The 25,246-nt window shown below is 29.2% G+C and overlaps 1 protein-coding gene across 3 annotated transcripts in view; it reads right to left on the reverse strand.

The window, feature by feature from the left end:
- Positions 1 to 18,963, reverse strand: part of LOC129965690 (sushi, von Willebrand factor type A, EGF and pentraxin domain-containing protein 1-like) — a 64,710-nt gene extending 45,747 nt beyond the window's left edge. For 2 of the 3 annotated variants that reach the window (XR_008784230.1, XM_056079796.1), the window contains exons 1-9: positions 18,840 to 18,963; positions 14,047 to 14,130; positions 13,700 to 13,891; positions 12,116 to 12,307; positions 8,250 to 8,441; positions 5,925 to 6,116; positions 4,455 to 4,664; positions 1,772 to 1,990; positions 151 to 360 (exon numbers count right to left, since the gene is read on the reverse strand). Coding sequence is in view for 2 of the 3 variants with exons in the window: in XM_056079796.1 (XP_055935771.1) it covers positions 151 to 360; positions 1,772 to 1,990; positions 4,455 to 4,664; positions 5,925 to 6,116; positions 8,250 to 8,441; positions 12,116 to 12,307; positions 13,700 to 13,891; positions 14,047 to 14,113 (1,474 nt within the window). In the remaining variant the exon portion in view is untranslated. The remainder of the gene's footprint in view (positions 1 to 150; positions 361 to 1,771; positions 1,991 to 4,454; positions 4,665 to 5,924; positions 6,117 to 8,249; positions 8,442 to 12,115; positions 12,308 to 13,699; positions 13,892 to 14,046; positions 14,131 to 18,839) is intronic. The other variant, XM_056079797.1, reaches the window with a different exon arrangement.
- Between the last annotated feature and the right edge of the window lie 6,283 nt (positions 18,964 to 25,246).

The raw sequence follows: 25,246 nt of genomic DNA on the forward strand, positions 1-25,246 counted from the left end.
TCAATGAGCAAAAATCATGTATCTGCATTTATAGAAGGAATCTAACATTTCAGAATGAAATTTAGAACCACCCGAATTATTTTCGAAAAAAAAAAAAAAAAAAAAAAAAAACTAAAGAATGCCGATTATTTATTGAAGCAAGCATCTTACCAATGCACCTTGGTTTTATTCCTGCCCATTTCACTTTATTGATGTCTGAGTAGAAAGTGCAGGTGAGTGCAGCATTTTTCGACTTTTTTAGTTGGTATCCACGAACGCAAGCGTAAGTTGCTGTGGTTCCAATACTAAGAGGATTGCTTGTGTTGCCGTGCAACGTATATTTGGCGTTTGGAATACTTGGAGGATTATTACATTTCATTTCTAGAAATTTGAAAAGTATCATTAAACAGATTGTTAAGTAAAAGATGAAAAAAACATTTAACTATCAAATGAAAAAATTAGGATCTTTACGAGGATTTAGTTTTAGCTTAGTTTAGTTATATTAACATCCCATTTTAAAGCAACATTAGGGCTATTTTGAGAAGGACATTTTAATTTTGAGTCGCTGTCAGATGACGAGGATGGCACTTCAACTGGTACTTCCCTGTCTAAACATCCTCACCACACCAGCGGGAGGACTTTGGCCCCGAAGGATTTAATATGCACCAAACCCGCTTACACGATAGCTTTTTGTTAGAGTCAGGCCTCGAATCTGAAACCCTCCGGTTCCGAAGCCGTGACCTTACTACTAGGCCACCGCGATCTGCGAAGATTTAGGATTTATTTTTAAAATTTAAATAAGAAAAAGAACTTTTCCTAGATGCATTACCTATTTATGCTGAGCTTTATAATACATTGAAACTTTTGCTATCGAATTTGTCAAAAGTACGTCTTTGAGTTTATCGATATGTCACTTCATAAAATCTTTTAAGGAATTACGTTAAAATTTTTACAGAAACTTTTGACTAAAATTTGATGATGATGAAATTTGAATAATCTTAAAGTGAAAAATCTATATTCCCAGTGATACTTATTATAAATTTATAATATTGCATACCCAGAAAAATCAACTTTCAAGAAAATAATATTGTCAGTTTGCCCTGTTATTAAAAGAAAAAGCAAAGCACAAAATATTATGCTAAAATTTTAATAGTTGAACTGGTAGGAAAGTCAAAGTTTTCAGCGAATGTATTTAACATAATAAAACATATTAGCGACACTTTCAAAAGAAAGGCAATATAACATTTAAGAAATAAATGTAAAAGTTTCCGAATTACTTGAGTAAAAAAAACCTGAAAACATTAAAGAAAGCAGATTATTAATTGAAGAAAATTTACCCTTATTTTTCATGCAACTTGGCACTACTCCTGTCCAGTTCACTTTATTGATATCTGAATAGAAATTGCAGGTGAGTATAGCATTTTTGGAATTTTTAAGCTTGTATCCACGATCGCACACATAAGCTGCAGTGGTTCCAATACTCAGAGGATTGTTTGTTCCGCTATGCAACTTATAGTTTGCGTTTGGGATACTTGGTGGATTATTACATTTCAAATTAAATTTATCTAATAAGCTGAATGAATCCCTTTTCTTATTCTAATTTCAAGCCAAAAAATATTTTAACATAATATGACTAGAAAAAAAAATAGCCTTTTAAAGGGTTAATAGAATAAAAAATATTGGCGACACTTACAGAGGAAAGTTTATCTAGCGTTCAAGAAATAAATGTAGAAGTTTTCGAATTATTTGGAAAAAATTAAAGAACATTATTATTAATTGAAGAAAAATTTACCCATTTTTTCTATGCAACTAGGCACTACTCCTTTCCATTGCACTTTATTGATGTCTGAATAAAAAGTGCAGATGAGAACAGGATTGGTGAAGTTTTTTAGCTCGTATCCACGATCGCACGTGTAAGTTGCTATGGTTCCAATAGTTAGAGGATTGTTTGCGCCACTGTGCAGCTTATAGCTGGCGTTTGGAATACTTGGTGGATGCCTACATTTCCTTTCTATAAAGTTGAAAAAACATCATTAACAGATTATTAAGCAAAAGATCAAAAAATGTAACACTCAATGAACAAATTAGGATCTTTATAAGAATTTATGATTTATTTTTAATTATTGAAAAAAAAACTTCTTTATGGAGGTATTACTTTATTTCTATTGAGCTTCATTATACACAGGAAATAGATCTATTAATTTTGACATAAAGTTATCTAGAATTTTATCGATATGAAGCTTCAGAGAGTTTTGTTTAATTTTTGAAATGTTCGGCTAAATTTTGTTGATAATAAAAGTTTCAATAATCTTTAAAAAAATCAAATTCTATTTTGCCAATAATGCATATATTTAATATTTATAATATTATTATTAAATCATTAACAGATTATTGAGCAAAAGACAAAAAAAATAAAAATAAATTAACTCTCAAATGAACAAATTAGGATCTTTATGAGAATTTATGATTTATTTTTAGTTATAGAAAAAGAAGATGAACTTCTTTCTTGATGTATTACTTTATTTCTATTGGGCTTCATAATACACTAGAAATAGGTCTATTGATTTTGGTAAAAAATTATCTTGAAGTTTATTGATATGCAGCTTCAAACCATTTTTGAGAGATTTTTGTTTAATTTATGAAATGTTTGACAAAATTTATAAAATTTTGATGATAATAAAAATTTGAATAATCTTAAAAGGAAAAATTCAAATTCTATATTCCCAATAATGTACAAAAAATAATATTGTTTCATCAATTATTAAAAGAAAACCTATCAAACATTATAACGATGTTCTAATATTATAACCCTTCTTTGCATGTTGATGGAAATTTCCATCATAGCATGTAGTGAAAAAACAATTGTACTAAATTTACTGTACAACTGTTGTAAATTGGTTGTTGCCGGCAACTTTTTTCACGACTATTGAGTAATAAGGAACGTAGCTGTAAAAAAAATCAAATGTCACAATCATTGTAGTGGGTGTGATCTTATTATTTCGCTGTTTGCTGTGGTTGGAAGAAACGTGTGATTTCTGGAATATTTTTTATAACTAATCTGAGATTTATTTGCTAATAAAAGTGATAAAGCGTGGAAAAACGTATTTTTTTTGTGTTTCTGTTATTTTCTGTACAATTTATATAGATTACCCCAAAAAATCTTCCCAAAACCATGAGATACAAATTTACATCTCTATGCAATTGTTTTAATTATAATATATGACGAAAATATCTTTTTTACTATATGTTTATTTTTGTAGAGAAATTTTGTAGAAACATTGAAGATTGGTCAAGTAGGTGGATCACTCCAGAGCAAATACCTTAAATCCAAAGGGTATTCTACAATCTCATGCAGTAAATGTGGAATTAATTTGTCTCTAAATAAGAATAATGATTGTTCTTTTAATTATCATCAGGAATAAAAATGATACAAAGATAAATTATTTTTTTATTTATTTTATACTAAGCTTAACATATAAATCTGCATGATGATGGATATTTCCATCATATTGTTTTTTAATTATTTTATATTGTATATTTATACTAGGATTTTGTAAAACATTTTTCCTTGGATCTAGAGCATGATTCATTCCCTGAATTATTTCACAAAAAATAATGTAAAGGAGTGTTAACTCATCGGAAAACCAAATTTTTGAGAAATTGGACTTATAGACATACTTGGTCTTTTTAAATTAACAAAAAGTATGTACAGTGCATCCCAAGTGTCCGGTTCACGACTATCCTGCCTCGTTTTCTTTTATCGTAACTAAATGAGGAAGGTAAGGCGTATATTAAATCATCTATAAAGGACTTTTTCAAAACCTAAAAACTATTCGTTTTGACTCTTATCTTAGGTTTACCTTTTCATATTTGTGTAATCATTTATCAGTGTAAAATAAAATCAATTTGAGCCAATTTTCTTAAGAATTAGGCCTACGATTTTTGTTCATGTTTTGTTTATGTTTCTTGAATTTAAGTTGGACATTACAGAATTTTTATTAAAATATGAACAGTTTATATCCTTTAACTTACATTTTCTCTAATAAATTCTCGAAACGTGCGATGCAATATGTAAACTGATATAAACTTTTAGTACGGAGGCTTCTATTTTAACTCGACACGTTGCTTGTATGCTTCATCGAGTCACGGCTGCGTTCACATTGAGATAAATAGAGGGCTTAGAACTTATTAAGGAGTGTGAAAATACGTATTATAACTGGGAGTTTTGGTATAAAGTCTTTGTCTTCTTGTATTGGTGGACAAAGAAATGAATTAATAAAACTCCGGCCTGTATTTTCGCCACATTAGGCCGGATACTGTTCTGTAACTTCAGCAGTGTGTAACTGGCAGTGTTCTGTAACTTCATTTTCAGAAACAATGGCATTTGAAAATGACGTTTAGAATTGTAATTATTTTCTGAAATAATGAATACAAGAAAGCAGATTATTTATAAAAAGAAATTTTATCAATCTTACCGATACACTTCGGCATTATACCTTCCCACTGCACTTGATTGATATCCGAGTTGAAAGTGCAGGTGAGGACAGAATCTGCAGAATTTTCAAGTTCGTATCCACTATCACACGTGTAAGTTGCTGCGGTTCCTATACTATGAGAATTGTTTGCATTGCTGCTTAATGTATAGCTGGCGTTTGCTATATTTGGAGGATACATACAGCTCATTTCTAAAAATAGGAAAAACTTCATTAAACAGATTACTGTAAATAGAAAGACAAAAAATGTATTCTCAAATAAATAAGAAATTTTATGAGGATTTAAATTTTCCATTTGACATTAAAAAAAGATGAACCTTATATTACATTACCTTGCATGAATTCCTTAAATATAAGATAAATCAAATGTCAAAATGTCTATTCTTCACGCAAATCCATTTCAGTTTTTGTATCATTTGAAAGAGAAACCAAATATCATAATATGATGAAGAGTGATTTTCGCATAATTTTCAATGCTCTTCATAGCATAAGAAACAATGGTAATTGCAGCTTATGTTTTTCACGTGTGCTCGGAATATTAGGCAAGATAATTTGCTTTGGCAAAGAAAACAAAGCCATTGAAGAAAATAAAAAAAGAACCTTTGATAATAAATACTGAATGCATTTTTTCCTGATTTCATTGTTTTACATAGAAGTCATATGTACTAATTCTGATAGTGAGTTGGAACTATGGTAATCTATTCATACCAAACAGGTTTCGTTGATAACTATTATAATTCAGTCATTTACAGCTAGAACATCCGCCATTTTCTGTTCTTTGTTGAGGGAAAATTTGGTTTACTTCATGTCTTGAACCTATTTAGATTCAGTTTTTTTGTGTCTAACTAATTTATCTGAAAATGCTTAGTTAATTATTGTTGTGGAAGCAATTCGTTGCCCATAATAAGTTGTTAAGAACGGACACCACTGTTATTCGTTCAATTAATTGATATAAGTATGGAATATATTCGAATGAAGCAAAATGTTATACAATATTTGCAGAATTTTTTCAGTGCTCTGAATATTGAACCATGAAGATATTTAGTTCAAATATAGTAGTAATTTTTTTTCCCTTTTACTTTACCCAATCGTGATAAACTTTCATATTGTTAAATGTTTTTTTTTATGAAATGATGCTAAAGCTAATCAATGAAAATACAAATCATGCTGATCGCTTCACTTAGGTTCCTCCATTTGTCTGCAGAAAAATATTGTTTATTAATGAATAAGTCTGATTTATATTAAATACATCTGTTCATAAAAATATAATAAAAAAATATAATTCTAATAAATCAACCATAACCATTTCAAATTATTATATTATAAATATCAACCTGTAGAGTAAAATTATAACATATGTTATTATTTGTTTGCATAGCATATTCAAAATGTTCAATATTTTAAAAGTATTGTAATATATGTATATCTTGATGATTTCTTAAGAATATTTACTCAAACAAATTGGAGCCTCGGGTGTCCATTTGCCACCGATACAGGTAATGATATTGGATCCTATAATGATTGATCCTGGAGGGCACACGAATCGTAAGCCATAATATTCTGGAGCTATTTTCAAATTCACATGATGGGGGGATTCATAAATATACCGACCATTTGCTAAATTGTTTTTTGGAAGTGGACAGTCTAAAAAGTAGAAAAACAAGCAAAAGCAAATTAATTCATTTTATGATAGCTAAAAAGAGTTATTTGAAACTGATCACATGTTCCTATTTGGGAAAGTATCAGATGCAGAATAAGGATAATACATGGAATTGTACAGAATTGTGATGTACTATTCAATCAAAAATTCTGAAATAAGTCCAAGGAATAGTATTCATCATTCCAACATACATTCCCATTAACATAGCCCATTTTATGGGCTTAGAAACTGCTCAATTAATATGCTACCGAAACGAAAAGGGAAACATTGCAAAATATTGTCAGTATTGATTCTGCATGTTTTTGAATGTTCAATCAGCTTTGAACACTTGGTATTTATTGGTGAACATTAAAACTTAAATATTTATCAAATAATGTGTGAACATTGTAGGGATAATATATTGAATTATGCAGAATTGTAATGTATTATTTAATCATAAAATTGGAAATAAGTCCAAAGAAAAGCATTCATCATTCCAACATACATTCTCATTAACCTAACCCATTTTATCAGCTTAGAACCTGCTTAATTCACATGATACCGAAACGAAAAGGGAAACATTGCAAAATATTGTCAGTATTGATTCTGAATATTGTTAAATATTCAGTCAGTACTGAACACTCGATATAGATAAGTGAACATTAAAATTTAGATAGTGATAAAATAATATGGGAACACTGGAAGGATAATACATTGAATTGTGCAGAATTGTAATGTATTATTCAATCATAAAATCTGAAATAACTCCAAGGAAAAGCATTCATCTTTCCATCATTCATTCCCATTAACATAGCCCATTTTATCAGCTTAGAACCTGCTTAATTAATATGCTACCGAAACGAATAAGAAAATATTGAAAAATATTGCCAGATTGTATAAAAAAATTATAGCATAAAAAATTATGTAACTTGTTGACATATTTTAAATTTATTATATAAAAAATGAAATTACATGAACAAAATTGTAAATTAAACTGTCGAACGATTAATGAATATTATAATCGGAAATTTTTTGTCTAATAAATAATCGTATATATATATATATATATAAATTTAAGATGAAATGAAATTCGTATCAATCTTAATTTAAATGCTTGATATAAATTGACCAAATTTTATTATGAGGAACCAACCATCAATTTATTGAATTTTTGGCTTCATTAGAGAGAAATGTTTAAAGTCCAAAATTACTTCATTTGCACAACAAACTTTACATAAAAGGGAATAATTACACTGATTAAAAAATATAAAAAAGATATGTACCTTCTGATAATATTACAATATTTTAATTTATGCTTTGATTTCTAAACATATATTTTCTAGATTATTTCTTACTGGATATTTAAAAGAAAACGAAATTTAAAATATTAACTTAACAGTTAAACGCACAATTATAAAAATTATGCAAACACACCAATCATGAAAGTTTGAGTAAATACTTATTAAGCATCTAAAACGAAAATTAACTGACTCATTGTGTTGCAATTCATCTTGAACTCCTCATCAACCTATCAATAAAATGTTTTATTTTTTCCTTTCAAAAACTTATATCGAAAAATCGTTATTTCTGTAATATCGTTTTTCTTTATTTATATCGGAAATCTGTATAAAAATAGAGTTTCGTTTGCTAGGACAAAAATTGTACAATATGTTCACGATGCTCTTAGTTACTCTGAATACTGTGTGATACTGCGAAGATATCGTTTCGATATTATTAGATATTTTGTACTAATAGTATATACAGTTATGGCAAAAATTCATATTATTAGTTTGTTCTTTTCTAATAAATGTTTTTAAAGTTAATTCATGGGATCATAAACAATATTGGTCCTTCTAATTATAATCATTCAGTTATCTCTAAGTATTTAGGGATGAGACATAATGAGAGGGAGATTAGGAGCCAATAATTCTATTTCACTTTAAACTGCTCTCTTTGTTAATTAAACTCCATTAAAAATAGCTCTTCACGTGGTGATAATTATACAAAAATCTTATTTTAGGAAATTAATTATAATTTATAATTAATTTTTAACACACAGAGAGAGAGAGAGAGAGATGTATATATATATATATATATATATATATATATATATATACAAATTTTAGAAGAATAATTACTCAAGCAACTAGGAACCTCATCCGTCCACTTGCCGCCAATGCATGTAACGACACTGGACCCTCTCATAGTGAATCCCGGGGAGCATCGAAATCTTAGCCTATAATTTTCTGGAGCTATTGTCCAATTTGCATGCTTGGGTAATTCATAAATATACTGACCATTTGCTAAATTCTTCTTTGGAAATGGACAATCTGAAAGAAAGGAAAAGAAGAAATGCACTTTACGATATCGCAAATACATTTAAATTAAATTATAGTTTACTATATGCAAAAATGTAATAATAATATATGTTTTGGGTAAACGTAAAGAAAAATTGACTTTTCTTACAACTGACGACACATAATATTTCAGATATTAATAGATAGGAAAGACTGTCTTACACTGATTATATAATAATTGTATTGTAAAGAGAATGTAGTAATAAAAATCTTGAATATAAAATATTAATCAGTTTAGTCATCAATCTACAAAAAAAAAAAAAGTTTTGTCCAAAAATAATTTCATTTTAAAACTGACTTTATGCGATGTATTTTTCTAAGTAAAACAAGCCTGTTTTTTTCAAGATGTTCCAGCTGGTATTATGACTTTTGAATATTACTGGGTTTCCCAACATTAAGCATTTTGAATGGATGGCATATGTACAAGTAATTACTAATATTATATTATCATTCTGGAAGTGGATATTTAACGTTACGGTAGAGTAAATCACACTTTCTTTTATTAGAGTAAAATTATTATGTATTGTTAAAGCAAAGACAGAAAACGACATGCAGCTTAAAAAAGTGTACTTTTTCTTCAACAAACGATTCTAAATATAACTTGAGGATCCCCGAAAAACATCCATTTCCTAATGAAATAAACAGTATGAATATAAATATTCGTAAAGCAAAGATTGAATACATAACCATTCATTGTTTCCTTTGCCTTTGAATCCATAATCACCAGCTAGACAAGATCTTTAGAATGCAGCTTCCCAGAATTAAGAGAGGCTAAAAGAAATGTATGACAGCAACTATCCACACAGTAATTTTCCAGGAGATTTTTTCTGCTATCGATCTTTGTTTATATAATTTGTTTTTCTGGATTTTGTAGCATATTTTGATGAACATTTATTATACATGAGGCATTTTTAACTAAGGCAAATCAAAGATTGAAAGAGGCAAGATAAAATCAAATATCACCCATAGAAAGTTTACAGGGGATATTTTTTTTGTGTTATCAATCTTCGTTTATGTAACTTGTAATCCTGGAAGATACAGAATATTTTGATGAATATTTATTATATATAATGGCCTTTTAATCACTGTTGATCTCAAAGAAAATGTATGTCACTATATTTTTTTATATTTGTGAAGAACTCCGTCCGGATGATTCTTCAAAATTTTTACCCATTTTTACTTTTTTAAAATTTTATTTTAGGGATTTTCGCTACATTTAAAAACGCCCCAACTTATCAACAGATTTATAATAGAATAATTCCATTTGTTCAAAAGAATCAGTCTTTGCTCTTGTTTTTCATAAACATCTTGTTTTAAACAAAGTAGTGTATCGATCAATTCTGATATCAACCAATTAGTTCTGAATCATTTAAAAGATAAGAGAAAAGAAAATTCCACAAACTTGTGAAAAATGATTTTTGTACACTTGTTATTTTTCTTTAGAGTGTCAAGAACAATAGTAGCCTTACTTTGCTATTTTCACTGGTGAACGCATTCTTGTAAATGATAAAGTGCTACGGTGATGAAAACATGGATTTTCAAGAATTTCACTGTGTCAAGGAATTCTCTTCGAACTTAAGCTTTTATAATCACTTATCTCTGAAAATATATAAGGCATGTTTTTTGAGAATTCATTTATTACTCTCTTATATATGAAGTATAGAAGAAGCATTATAATAGTCAAAATAATTCGACCTCAAGATTTTGGCGAATCTCCGCTCTTCATATATTACTGATTTCAAAAAACTTATTTTTGTCATTAAGCCTGTCTGTCTGTATGTGAACAAGATAACTCAAAAATACTTTATGCTAGACAGAAGAAATTTGGGATTTGAAATTCGAATCAACTGTGTGGGTTTCTCTCAAATTTTGAAAGAAATCCATTCATAGGATGTATGCCTGTCTATGTGTTCGAGTACAAGTGAACTCAACAATTACTAATCGCAAAGAGCTAGATAGATAAAATATGAAACAAAGTTTATAGCATTTAAAATATAGATATCTTTCAATTTTTGAACCATATCTATCAAATGGTTGACCGTCTTTCGGTTAGTAATTTCACATCATGCAAACGCAGCACTTTATTAACGTATGAAATAAACGAATGAAATATTTTATGCTATCTTATTACTATAGCAATAGATTTGTGACGAACTTCGGTGTCAATCGGAAGGCAAAAAAATTCAAAAAACATATTTTTGGGATAGATCCAGTAAATATTCTAGATTAGCGATAAAGATTATTATTTTTTAACTATTATATTATTTGCTAAATCCTTACAAGGTATTCGCTGCCTTACCCAAAACTATTATTGCATTCGGAGGGAAAGAAATCAGTCCTTTATTGAAGAATATGAGAAAAAGTTTCTAGGAGACCATACCCTCTGGTTTATATAGAGCCCCTAAACAAGTCCTGAGTCAATCGAAATTGTGGGGCCAAACATATGTCGTTGATCAATAAAATAATTCATCCTTTTACAACTAGAACATCTACTGTTTCCTGTTCAATGCTGAAGGAAAACATGGTTTATTTTAGGTTTCTTTTTAAAAAAATTAACTCATGCAGATATTATTTTTGCCTCTAATTTTTTTGTAAACGGTGTCTACACCGCTGGTATATACCATCTGTCCGTTTATTGGCATAAATACATTCTCTGACCCAAACTCGTTCTTACGTCGCTGTAATTCGTCCACTTAATTGATACATATACATAATTTACCCTACAAGCACATGATATTGTACGATATTTTGTGATGATATGATCTTGTGCTACAGACGCTATCTTCACGATAACCTTACATACTCTTAATACATGTAATCTAGTGGAAATTATGGGATTTATTGGATATTATTATTAATATTATTGGATACTTTGTGCTAATAGCATACACAGTTAATGCAAGCGTTCGTGTTATTGGACATTCTAGTCTAAGGAAAGGGCTGCGGTGGCCTAGTGGTAAGGTCTCGGCTTCGGAACGGAAGGTTTCCGAAGAACCGTCGTATAAGCGGGTCTGGTGCAAGATAAATCAGCCCGGGCCAAACGTCCTCCCGCTGGTGTGGTGTGGAGAGGGGGCGCCAGTTCAGGCGTCGTCCTCGCCATCTGACCGTGGTTCACAATTACGAGGTCCACCCCAAAATAGCCCTAATGTTGCTTTAAAAACGGGACGTTAACAAAACTAAAACTAAACTTGTGTAAGGAAAGTTGTTAAAGTTAATCCTTGGGATTATAATCTTTGTTGGTCAACCCAAGTATAATCTTTCAGTTATCTCTAAGAAGACTTAGGGATGAGTCATACTGGATGTGAGGGTGGAGGGCAATAATTCTTCTTCATTTAAAATACCTCTCTATTTATTAAGCTCCAATTAAAATAATTCTTTGCATCATGATTATAATTAAAAAATCGAATGCCAACAAATTACACATAGCCTTTTAAAATTGGTATACTAGTGAATTTGTAAGAAAAGAAATTAAAACATTATATTGTATGCTTATATAAAAATTATTAAAATTGTACGCATGTATTTACACTACAATAATCAAAAAATAATTCTGAATTTCATGATGTTTTATACACATGTATTTGGGAACATTGTAATATATATATATATATATATATATATATTAAAAAATTCTGAAGAATAATTACTCAAACAACTCGGAATCTCGTCTGTCCATTTTCCTCCGATGCAAGTAATGGCACTGGATCCTCTCATAATGAATCCTGGGAAGCATTCGAAAAATAATGGATAATTTTCTGGAACTATTCTGCGATATACGGGAGCTTGTGGTGCATAAAGATACCGACCATTTGCTAATTTTTTTTCTGGAAACGGGCAGTCTAAAAAGAACAAGAAAATGCAATTCATTTTCTGAGAGTTTTATGTCTGTACGATGAATTTAGTCCAAACTAATTTCAGTTTCCTATTTACTGTCTCAATAAAATATACTTTTAGGGTCAATGTAAAGAAAGAGATAGTTTTACCTCTGATCATACTTATATTTTTAAATATGCCAATAGGCATTGGCAAAGTAATGTCTTAATTGTTGTCAAAGTAGAGTTAAACTTGAATTATTAACTAATTTACAAGACAAAAAAAACTAAAGCATCATATTATCTATGCATAGTATAAAATGAAGTCTTCTGAAAGCGTCTGTATATTTGAAAGAGAAAAACTCGAAAAATACTTAACTGATATTGAAGATATTTGTACCATTTTATACGGCATTTATTGGGAAGGGTTTAGTATATTGAAGCCATATCAAAATAAAAGAAAGGAGTTTTATAATTGCGATTTTAATTATTTTCCTACTAAGATTCGCACATGCGTAAAAATGCAGTATCCGTGATTTGCATTTTTTCGCGCATGTGCGAAAACTTCAAATTGTGCATGCTTAAATAGCAAGAGCTGTGGTATGAATCTGCGACACATTTCTTTGTTTTCGTCTGATTTCAACAGCTCAAAACTCATTATTCCTAAAAAAATTAACTGATATTGGAGTATTTTTACCATTTTGTAGGGCATTTATTGGGGAAGATTTTAGTATATTGAAATCATATCGAAATAAATAAAGGACTTTTATCATTCCGATTTTAATTATTTTCCTAATAAAGCTCAAGGACAAGTGTTTCACTCTGCTGTAATTGACATAAGCGAAGAATGTTTTTCTTATTGACAACTTTATGTGGCCCTTTTTAGAGTTGCAGGAAAACAAAATCTTTTTGTCTTGGAACAAGGAGGAAAAACAGTCAATATAATTTACAAAGAAATATTATGAAACAAACTGAATTTTATTTTCATATCAGATTATACAGAGTTGATAAGCAAGTGTGGAACAGTGGATACAATGACTTATTTGTATATTTTTAAATTGTAAAACAGCTTTTCTATTGTACATTTTTAGTGAATCGTTTTGTCTATGAACATATCATATTTTTACCTTTTTAAGATTCCAAATATTTCTGAATGTGTTCTCTAAAAATTGTTTTGTAGTTATTGTTTTATGATTTCATAATATATTTTTATGTTTGTTTGATGATGCGTGACATGCTCATGGCTAAGGCTTGACTTAAGTTTAAAGCTAAGTATTCCTCACGGAAGTTATGCCACGGGAAACCTGGGAGGGTACTTCTAGTATGTTTATATAACAGTTATTAAAATTATACATATGCATACTGGCGACATTAAATAATTTATAAATATCTTGGGAGAAATTCATGAAAAATAATTACTCAAACATGTTGGAACCTCGTCCGTCCATTTTCCATTGACGCATTTAATGGTGCTGGATCCTCTCATAATGAACCCAGGAAAGCATTCGAAAATTAAAAGATAGTATTCTGGAACTCTACCGAAATGTCCAGGTAACTCTGGTGAATAATGATACCGACCGTTTGCTAAGTGTTTTTCTGGAAATGGACAATCTAAAATAAAGAGAAAATGCAATTCATTTTACTAAAATGCGTGTAGTTAAAACTAATCGCAATTTCCTACTTGCTGTAATGTCTTAGTAAAATATACACAAAGAAGTAATAAAAAAAATCATAATAAAATGCAATGAAAGAGGTAAATTTCTTACCACTGCTCACACATACTATTAAAGATATGAGTAGAGAGGTGGCGGCGTAGTGTCTTACATTGAGCATCTTTTCATTTACGGCATCTGAAAATAGATTACGTATTTATTCCAATTTACATCATTTTCATTAGTTTGACAATAAAGTTTTCTGTTCAATAAATGCTTATTTATATTATATTATTGAGAGTTATTTATTTTTAGATTGCAAATTTTTATAGATGATAATATTTTTAAAATTTTTGTTTTCGATTGAGGACGATTTCTGTCAATGAGAACTTTACGTCATATGTTCATTTACACAGGATTTGCCATTGAATAATTGGCAGTACTTTTTAAATTTTTGAAATTTCTGCTAAAAATGGAAGATGGTGATTGTTAATTGCATATATTTAGTGATCATGAGATTTTATACTAAAAAAAATAATAAAATATGATCATTCGGTGTTGATGGACTGGTTCTTCGATGACATATTTTATTATAAATATGTAAATAATTATAATACATATGCATTATAGAATTTGCGTATAAATTCACTTGTACTGTTAAGTTTCATGATACAATTTCGTTCCCAAATAATATGTTCAAATTTTCTCTAAGATATTTTTTTAACGATTTTCTATAAAATATTTTGCACAACCATAACTTTAAAACATGAAACCAGGATCTTAAAAATCCTTTTATTTGAGATCATTGAACGCATAAACTACAGTATTTTATACCAACAGAAGAATTCAGAAATATAAACATTTTTTTGAGAAATTCTAGATTTGGTTTTGGATTACACTGGGGAAGAGCAATTTCGTTTTAAATTTGTAACTTATTTTTGATTAACTTCTGACCTGTGAAACCAAAAATAACCGCAGTTTTTGTCTATTGCATCACATATTTAAATTACAGGATACTCCCCCCTTTTTTTTCTCAAAAGTCATACAGAAAAAGCTATATATATTTTTACAAAATATATTATTTACAAAGGATAGTGTGGTGAAAGCTTATAAAACAGTTAACAGCTACGCTACCCGAACAATTGCTTTTGTATTGTGGTCATGTTACTGAACTGCGAACCACAAGTTTCCACGCTCTATCCTCGCTCATTCCAATCCGTCACAATAGTTTTATTCACACAAAGACTATGTATAGTTACTAAAATTTAAGTTGTATCCATGTAATATCTCCAGAGTTTTTTTTCCTTAAATATACATATTTAGATAAGAAATTTATTTTATAGCTTGATTCTTATGTTACAGTCAAGCATTTTGCAAAAGTTCCTGGATAAGTTCTGTGAGATTCTGTAATCAAGAAAGGATTTGATAATGTTCTTGAATGCAAATAAAACCTTCTTTTAAAGTTCTGTCATGATACTCTGGAAATATTTATCTTTAAAGAGCTGCTGAATCTGTGAATCATCAAGCACATCAAACTTTATAAGATGCTTCTGCGTTGTTGTTGTTACTTATGGCACTTGCCCACTGGAGAAGTCAGTGATTTAAGCCGAGTTTGTGCGGTAGCTTCTGAAGGTAAAGGCATCTATGTACCTGGGGGCATAAGTCTGACTTTTAGCTCACATGAAGAAGACACACGCTTGCGCAACCCCTTTTCACAGGAGTTGCGCGCCTCACGGATAGAACACAGTGTATAGAAGAACCATGCTCGAACCCGGGGTGCCCAGGTCACGGGGAAAATACGCCACCTCTAGGCCAGGACGACAGTGCGCTTCAGTGTTGCGGGTTAAAGTAGACGCAGATAATTTTAAAATTAACACAGTTGATCCATTAGTGCGCGTGATATTACAACAAATAAACATTGATACGCTATTTAATATCTCTTTATATATTCATAATGTTAACTGTTTAAACCAAAAACATTTTGTCACCTATTTTTAAAGGAATTATTTTAACATCTTTAATGACTAATATTTTTGTCTGTTCGTAGCATTTAATTTTTATTCCATATTCTTATTTTTATTTCGTATCTGCAATAATTTATTAAGAGAAAAAAAAGGAATTTATCTTTCTAAATTTATATCTAATATATTATTTTTTACTTAGAATATTTTTTAATATTAAGCATGCGTGTGTCCAATTTCTTTGAAAATGTTAGGAAAAGTTATCGAAAATAAAAACAGCAATTCTTGAATAAATTATATATACTTTAAAAAAATTATTGAGAATTTTAATAATACGTATTTATATCTAGTTACTCGAGCAAAATTAAATTACTCAGAATCAATATCCAAAAGCCGGCGCAAAAAAAAAAAAAAAAAAAAAAAAAAAACGATAAACATTATCTACTTTTAATCATCGCAAAATTTATCATTTGTAAAACTTCAGTGTCAAGTTCCAAGATAAGGCAATTTTACATTAAAAAAAAATGAAATCAGCTTTTGTAATTATAGTTGTTTATCAGGAAATAAATATTGGCTTTTAATAACACCAAAAAATCATTCAAGGAATAAAATCTTCTATTTTGTAAATACAGATGTAATAAGAGGTAAACAATGATAACGGATGGCGTCAGAGTATGTTAGAAAGATAGGCAGTGTATATAAATGTCAAAAGGGTTGCTTTCGTTTCTAACGGATTTAAATATTTTCTCATTTTCTGTCAGTTGCCTCTCTCTTCGCTTCCTCAGTCTAACATGATCCGCCCAAAGTGTCGTTTCTTTTTCTAGTGAAAGATTAAGTCGATTTTCAAGCAAATCAAGAAAATGACTTCCAAATGTATGGAAATATAGAAAATTAAAATTGCCCAAATTAAATGAGCTGAATGATAAAATATACCGGTAGTATTTTGTATATTATTTGATATCAAATTGAAATTACAAAATATTTCTGGACGGAGAAAATAATTTGTTTTTAAATTTTATTTGCCTTTGGGATTAATGGTAATTCATACCAAATTTTCATATTCATGCTTATGATTTTTTTTATTTAAAGAATAGCAGGTATGGACAATACTTTTCATTATTCATGCGATATTCATGCATTATTATTTACGAAAAGAGTTAGAAAAGGAAACAGGGAGAATTTTTTTTATCCATTACTAGCTGATACAAACAGCGTTGATCGGAATTAAAATACTTTACTGTATAATATTTTAATGTAAAAACATTTTTTATATAAAATATGGAAGCCCTTTTCATGGCATACATATGAATATAAAGGAGAAATTAAAAAAAAAAGAAGATGAATTCAATGTCTTAAACATTGCCCACCAAAAAAGTATCTATAAATTTCATATTTTCAAAAACATATGCATTAAAATTTCTAAACAATTAACAATAAAAGAACGATTATACAAAAATAAAATTGGTATCATTTAAAAGGCAAAATTTTTAATTTTAAAATGCTGCAAATTATTTTTGGAGCAATTTCTCACTAAGCTTTTCTAGAAAGCGATATATTAGTTGAATTCTTAAAGCTTGAAAGTCTTATTATTATTGATGATTTATTTTCTTTTCTTTCAAGAGCTTTATTTTCTTACTCTCGTTTCATTTATGCCTGCTTTTAAATACTGATAAAGCATTACATCGAAGCCAATAAAAATTTGGTAAAATGAAATGCAATCTAGTAAAACAATGCAATAAAATAAAACTAAAATTAAATAAAAAATAGTGGTAAAGTAGTTTAAAGTAATATTAACTTCGATATGTTAAAATTAAAAAAAATAAACAGAATAAAATAAATTAAATCATTAAAAAAAAATTAAATCAAAATAAAAACTATGCAGAAATGAAGTTGGCATCATTGAAATAATAATTTTTAAATATTAAGAGAGTGAAAAATACTTATTCTGCAATAATTTACTCTGAAGATACCGAGGAAAAAATACAAAATATGGTTTTATTTCTAAGCATTTAAATATTTAATTATTTTTGAACTTTGAAAATGGACAATATTCTTATTTTATCGTCTTAAATAATAAGTGTGCAAAATTCGATTGAATTTTATTCAGATGATAAGAAGTGACGTGCCAACATGTGTGATAAAGATACGTGTGTGCCATACATGAATACATAATTTTCGATATTTATATTAAGGTTATCGGGTTACCAGTTTCAGATTATTTTTTCATGATTGTCGTAAAAGCAATGAGACGATTATTTAGCATACCAAACAAAAATGAAACTTCTAAAATTCGAATCTTTTTATTTTTTAAAACTTGCAAATACCGGATTCAAGATTCTATTCTATTTTTAAAAGACTTGTTTCAACAAAACTAACATGAAAAAAATATAATAATAGTAAATATTAAAAAAACACAGTGAAACGTTGCCTGGGCTGCTACATATTCCTACTTTCAAAATTAACATCAAAAGAATGTAATAATAGTAAATATTAGAAAAAAATCACATAGTGAAACGTTACCTGTGCTGCTACATATTCCTACTACAAAATTAACATAAAAAATAATAATAGGGAACTTACCCCCCCCCCCCCCTCCCGAAAAAAAGAACCAGTGAAGCCTCTACATATATTTTTCTTCAAACTGATTTTCTAGTCGTTTCTGCAATACTCTCAATCAAATATTTTTAATCCATATTTTTATGATTAACTGTATTATGAATATGCTTAATATGACTAATTGAATCATATGCAATGCGTCACAACGAATGCCAGGCAAATAAACTTGTCTTAATTAATTTCAATATTTACGTTTCATAGCCTAATTTCTCCTAAACGTTTGAAACTTGCAAAAGAAATATTTAAAGAAAGATTGAAAGAAATTGATAATTTTACTGTAATTCATAAAATGACAAACTTGGAAATATGAAATCAACAAATATTACTCACTTCCCCACAAATAAAATTTAGCCAATCCAATCCTGCCGTATTGCTCTCTCGTAAATGGAAATGTAAAATGTGTTTTACTTTCCGCGACCGGCTTCGGAAATTAATCGTCACTCGTTTCATCAACGGTTAGTTCCTCCACTAGAAATTGGGAAAGGAAGATCAGTACTTGCTGGGTCACCAGACGGTGCCACTGCGATGATGAAATACAGATAAAGAGTGCAAAAATTGAAGATCGGTTCTTAACAGAGCGTAAAGTGTAAGATAAAGCATCAATCAAAATAATGAATGAATACGCAAATCAAGGAAGGGTCTAGAAATCTTCGGGCTTTTAAGCTTCTAATTATAAGATTTCGTATATAGGTACGACTTCATTTGTGGATTAGGAGATAAATCTTTTGTGTATTTATTATTGCTAAAATCTATTTATGTTTTTTAATTTTACTCATTATTTATTTCAAAATATGCATCTAATCCTGATAAGTGAATGAAATTAAATAATTTTTACTCTTAATAATAACTCTCTTGTTTACGGTTATTTTGCATCTGCCACAATAAATTCTTATCGTTCTCTTTTTGGAATATATGTATATGCAGAATAATATGAATATTCTGCGAATATTAATAATAATATGCATAAAATGCAAATTGTTATAAATATTTGTCAGAAATTTTCATTTCTTGTGCTTTCTGGGTCGTTGATTATTATCTGAATATTCGTGCTTTTATCATTTTCTCATGATATTATTATCCAAATTTTTACATTTACACAAAGTATGGAGAAAATATTGTAATCAACAGAAAATTCGAACTCAAGATTTTGACGAATCTTTTCGTTTTAGATAACCTTGAGTTAAAGAAACACACTGTTTGTAAATATGCCAACTCAAAAACATTGCGAGCTTCACGGATGAAATGTAATTGATTGTTTATAAAATTTTTATCAAATTTTGAACGCAACTCCTTTAAAGGAAATCTATTTATTTGCCTGTTCAAATACAAGTGAAAGCGGTAACTTCAAAGGAGAAACTAGATTAATAAAATTTCGGTCAAGGTTTAGCAACTAAAACATGGACACTTATCAAGTATTGAGCCAAATCTGTCTAAAGGTTGACTTTCTGTTAGTCTATGTTTTTGTATGCAATCGTGTAAATGCAGTCATTTATAAACGCAATGACTTAAATCACTGAAATTCCCTATTTGATCTTGCGATTACAACCATGTTAAATTTTTACTGTTGTTTGTTTGTTGTTTCTTATGGCACTTGCCATGGGCAAGCCCGCTGTTACGAAGACAGCGATTTTAAGCCGGTGGGGGAGCGTCTCTTGTTTTCTCAGTAGTGCCAACCAGGGCCAAGAGTACGACTTTGCTACTCAGGCATCACCCATTCGCTTGGGCAACCCCTTTTGACAGGAGGGCACATTCACACATCTTACAGATAGAACAACGGAAGAACAACCATGCCCAAACCGGGACTCGAACCCAGGACGCCCAGATCACGGGGAAGACGTGCTACCCCTATGCCAGGACGCCGGCTGAATTGTTACTATAACCAGTAAGTAAAAAGATGTCTATAAATAGCTATTCATATAATATATTCATAAAATACTGTTAGATTTAGGTCAAATATCTATGTTTCCTGATTAGTGTTGGCCTGTTTCGTGCCGATTTGATTTGAAGTTTAGATCACAGAGTAGTGAACATAGAGTTCTTAACCTTGGAACATAGTAAATGTTTAAAGAGCAACATGGCAATGGTCCTACTTAGCAAGTGGTTGTGCTTAAGAAGATTTTCCAATACCACGCAAACCATTCTCGGCCTTATCCAAGGTTCTCAATTTTATACGGGGAGAGAGGATAAGACCTTTATTGGAAAGTATGCCAGAAAATTTCTGGAAGACCATTCCCAAGGTTACTATTTTATTTTGAGCACTCTTTAGATGCTATTACTCTTGTGCTTTTTATAATTTTTTGTACCTGGATATTATTTTTCTGCTCAATTAGGCACCTAGTAAAGGAGAGAGGTTTACATATATTTTAATTGCTGTGCTGAATGGATTACAGCTTAATAACTCTTGTCCATCATGATAAATGTGGCCACCATTTATCAGTTTGATAGAAAATTTGGTAGTTTTGGCGACATGACAAAACTTTAACTCTTTTGATGGTAAAAATGATATTTTTTGCAAAGAGCAGGGATTTTAGCCACATCTCAGTTAGGATTCAAATTCAGTAGAGTCTTCCCAAATATTTTAGAAACAACGAAAACAACAAAAACACCAGAAAGTTAGTCATGTCAATTCAGTGAATTCTATCGTTGATTTTGATTGTGTTATGTTTTCTTTAACTACTGTTGCTTGTGTTGTCGAATTTCACAAGTGATATCATTTTTACTGTGATTTGATCCTCGTGCTTCGTGTTTTCTGTGGAATAAAGTATAATAATTCATTATTGAGATACTCGAACTTTTCATTCAGCATCCAGCAGATGGTCTCCTTTTCCCGTCATTTTCATTTTAAATGACTCATTGATATTTTTAACAGTATCTAATTTTTAATAGTATATAATAAGGATAATAAAAGTATATAATTATAACATGAATATTCTTGGCAAAGATTTAAAAGAAGAAAAGCCCAAGAAAACTTACAATTTTCAGCACTTTAAAAAATAAATTTTACTAGGAATTATTATATAAATATTATATTATGCAACAGAGAGAAAATCGGTCAAGCTAAGCGCAATTCCTATATAGTCATAAATAGGACATACGGAACAGGTTTCGCGTCTAACGTATATTGTGGGAATTACGTGACTGGTGTTATTTTTATCATTAGTTCCTTCTCTGGAACCGATAGAGGAAAGTCAGAAAATTGCGGATTAGAGTGTAATGCTATTATGACAAAGCAAATCTAAATACACTTTTAAGATTTCAGCAGTAATAAAAAAAAGGCTTACAGTGTCCAGTTTCATTTTGTAGCGAGACAAAATCTATTGTGCTACAATAAAAATAAATAAATGTTTAAGTTTGTAGAGTTTAATGAAAATGGACTTTTGTAATATAACATAAATTTTCATAATATCTAACTGTAAAAAATTTCTTAACTTTTTAATCTCCTTAACTTCTCCATAGTTTTCTTTTGAGTTAAATGTTGTGTCGTGTGTAAAAGTTAATTACAATTAAATTATGTAAACAGAATATTAAAAAAAACTTAAAGAAACCATTGAAAAAAATTGGAAACGCAATATGTTTAATTTTACTAAATTTCTTATAGAGAGTTCATACATTTAAATGTTTGCCTTGTAATATATTCTTACTTTGGACAAACACAAATATATTACAAAGGTTGAAATGAAAGCACTATTAATACGCACATTAAAAGATAAATATTTATCATTTATAAATCTAAATTTGTTTCCAATCATGAACATTTTCAAATTAAATTTTGATTTGAATTTCAGTTAATTAAAAGCCAAGCAAAATATTTTCAGATATTTTACCGATATATTATCTCACTTTGGAAATCAAAGGACTTTGACAGGTTTTCAAATTCCAATATTGTATTCTAATTTAAATACTTTATTCAAATACTTATTAAACTCCTTGAACGATTAACATTTCTTTTGAAAAAGTTAGCAAATTTTTTTAACATTATTTTTCCTTGTTATAATGAAAATAAAAATAATTTTGTTAGGTTTATCATGTTGAACAATTTATGAAATGTTAAGTTCATGAAATAATTTAAACTCATTACCTTTTTAAATTATTAAAGCTAACTAACAGATTTTGATATTTTAATACAATTAATTAAATTGATGTTTGAAAAATTCATTTTTTCATTGTTCATTCATTTATTCCCAATTAGACTATATATACTTCTTAAAATATGATTATCAACTAAAGCTGCATTGATGAAATAATTTTTTTTATTTCATTAAAAAACTTTACATCATTAAATCTTTTTGCACCATTACCAAGTTGATATTTTTGCAGGGGTGATTAGAAACATTTGCATTTAATATTAATTGAATATTTTTATTTCACAAGTATTATAGCTCAGATTTTTTTCTCTGTCCAAGGAAAAAAAAATGAAGAGAAAATTTTACACTTCATTAAATTTATCATTTGGAATTTTATAATTATTAGTTCTTTACACATGATATTTTAATATTATACTTGATATTGTTTTTAGAAATTCAATAATAATTTCAGGTTATTACCTTTTTAATGCAGTTTTGAAGACAGTGAAAAGACTTTCGCTTTCGTCACGTCGTTTTATTTCATTCTGGAGAAGCAGGCATATGTACAAGCGATGAGCACACACACAACACAGAACGACACAGAAAGGAATGAGGATAGAGCTCTTGGACATTTTATCCCTGGCTTTATATAACCTGAGAAATTGATAGGGAAAACATTTCTTCAAAGTGCTAATATATAATGAGATTTCGATAGGGATTTTCGTTACACGCGCAGACAAGGTAGGGGAAACACAGGGAGGTTTTAAAAAAGAATTTGTCTCGTCAGCGGTATTTTGTCCCTTCACGCGGAGTGTGAGAAAGTTAGGCTTTTTGCCGATTCAGCAATTTTACATAGCTTTTCTTGAATTAATTAAGTAGAGACAGTGGAATCGGATCAAGAAATAAGAGAATATTTTAGAATGGGCTAAATTAAGATAAAATCTTGGAATTTAATTAAATTAAATTAAAGTTTAAAATATTACACACACACACACACACACACACACACACACACACACATACACACACACACACACACAACATAAAAACAGACATAAATTTAAATATCTCTTTAAATTTTGTATTACAATCTTATCAAGCAACAAGAGTGAAATTTTAATAACATATGATGTTAATAGCTTAACAGCCAAAAGGAAAAATCAATAAATCCTTAATTCGATCAAGTTGTTGTCAAAGACGAATGGTCTAAAACACAAACATCCCAAAAAGATGTAACAAGTGTTTAGTTTTCTAAATACTGTATCTAGATATAAATTTCTAATTGCTATGTCATTAAATAAGATGAGCAATTGCTTGGACATACTTTAACTTCATCATTGGTTGAAAAAAAAAATCACAAAAAGTATTCAAAATTGTTTGTTCAAAATTTGAAGCAAACAAACTAATCAAAAATAGAAACATAAAACATAACATTTTCTGATTATGAAGATTTTATTTTATTAGCAAATTTTGTTCCTGGTATCAGACATGTATCCTTTGCTTCCGGATGATATTCTCCACTTCCTTGATTTCCGGACCATGAAGAAGTGATTTAGCTTCTTCCGCCGATCTTTTTGTAATTTTTAACAACTTATCTGTTCCGTTTTTTTTTAAACAAAACAAATAAATAGGTCTATGTAACCTTATTTTTTACCACAAATTTCAATGAGTATAAAAAAATAGAGAAATATGCTTTCTAGAGTCATTTATTAAAACTACAGGCGAATAAGTTAAACATTATTAGGACAAAAATATCATTATAATATGTATGCAATTAATAATCAAATTATCAATAAATAAATTTTTGGTTGAAATAATGAATTTGATTAATTTATACTCCTTTCTTGTTAATGTAATATTATATTTTTTTTTTCTGACGGACAAATAGAAAATACAGTTTACTTAAAATTGCAATTGGAAAAGGAATCAACTAGAACCTTTATATAATAACGGATTGTTACAAGAAATTCGACGTAATTGCACTTATAATTTTCGTAATTCTGTAAAATAACTTATCAGGATCATTAATTATATCAAAAGAAAAGAATTCTTGTGTTATTTACAGAGAATTTCATTTTTTTATTAAATAAAACTTACGTTTCTATATATATCATAATGAAAAGTGTTAAAAATAAATATTTGTTGGATAATTGAATTTGCTAAATTATGTTGAGATTGGAGAGGCTGTAGCTGGAAGAAAAGAAAGAATTTAAGTTTTATGAAAACTTTTCAATGTCAAGTAAACTTGTAGAGTCGTTAACAACAACAACAAAAAAGGAACATCTTTGTAAGTTTGTTATTTATTATTACATTTTTACAAAATTGATATTGATGGAAATGTTTTGAGGAGAAGAGTTTGTTCTAATCGACAAACTGATTAACTGAGTCAATTAACTATTATATCGAAATTTCTCAATATGAAAAGCGAGAGTTTTCAGTAATGCGATCAAACAGGTCTTTTCCTCTATGTATATCCAATATTGTTCCGAAAATCATAGTAGTTCATAAGAAACATTTAATTTTTGCTTGTTGAATATCCCACGTGCATTTGTTGTTTTTCAGTAGCGCCATCTAGGACCAAGAGGAGGACTTAGCTACTCATACGTTTACAAACTTTTTTACGGGGCGGACTTTATTCATGTGTTTCCTTCACTCAACCACAGATCGAAATTT

This window comes from Argiope bruennichi, chromosome 4 (genome assembly GCF_947563725.1).
Source record: "Argiope bruennichi chromosome 4, qqArgBrue1.1, whole genome shotgun sequence".
Taxonomy (NCBI): domain Eukaryota; kingdom Metazoa; phylum Arthropoda; class Arachnida; order Araneae; family Araneidae; genus Argiope; species Argiope bruennichi.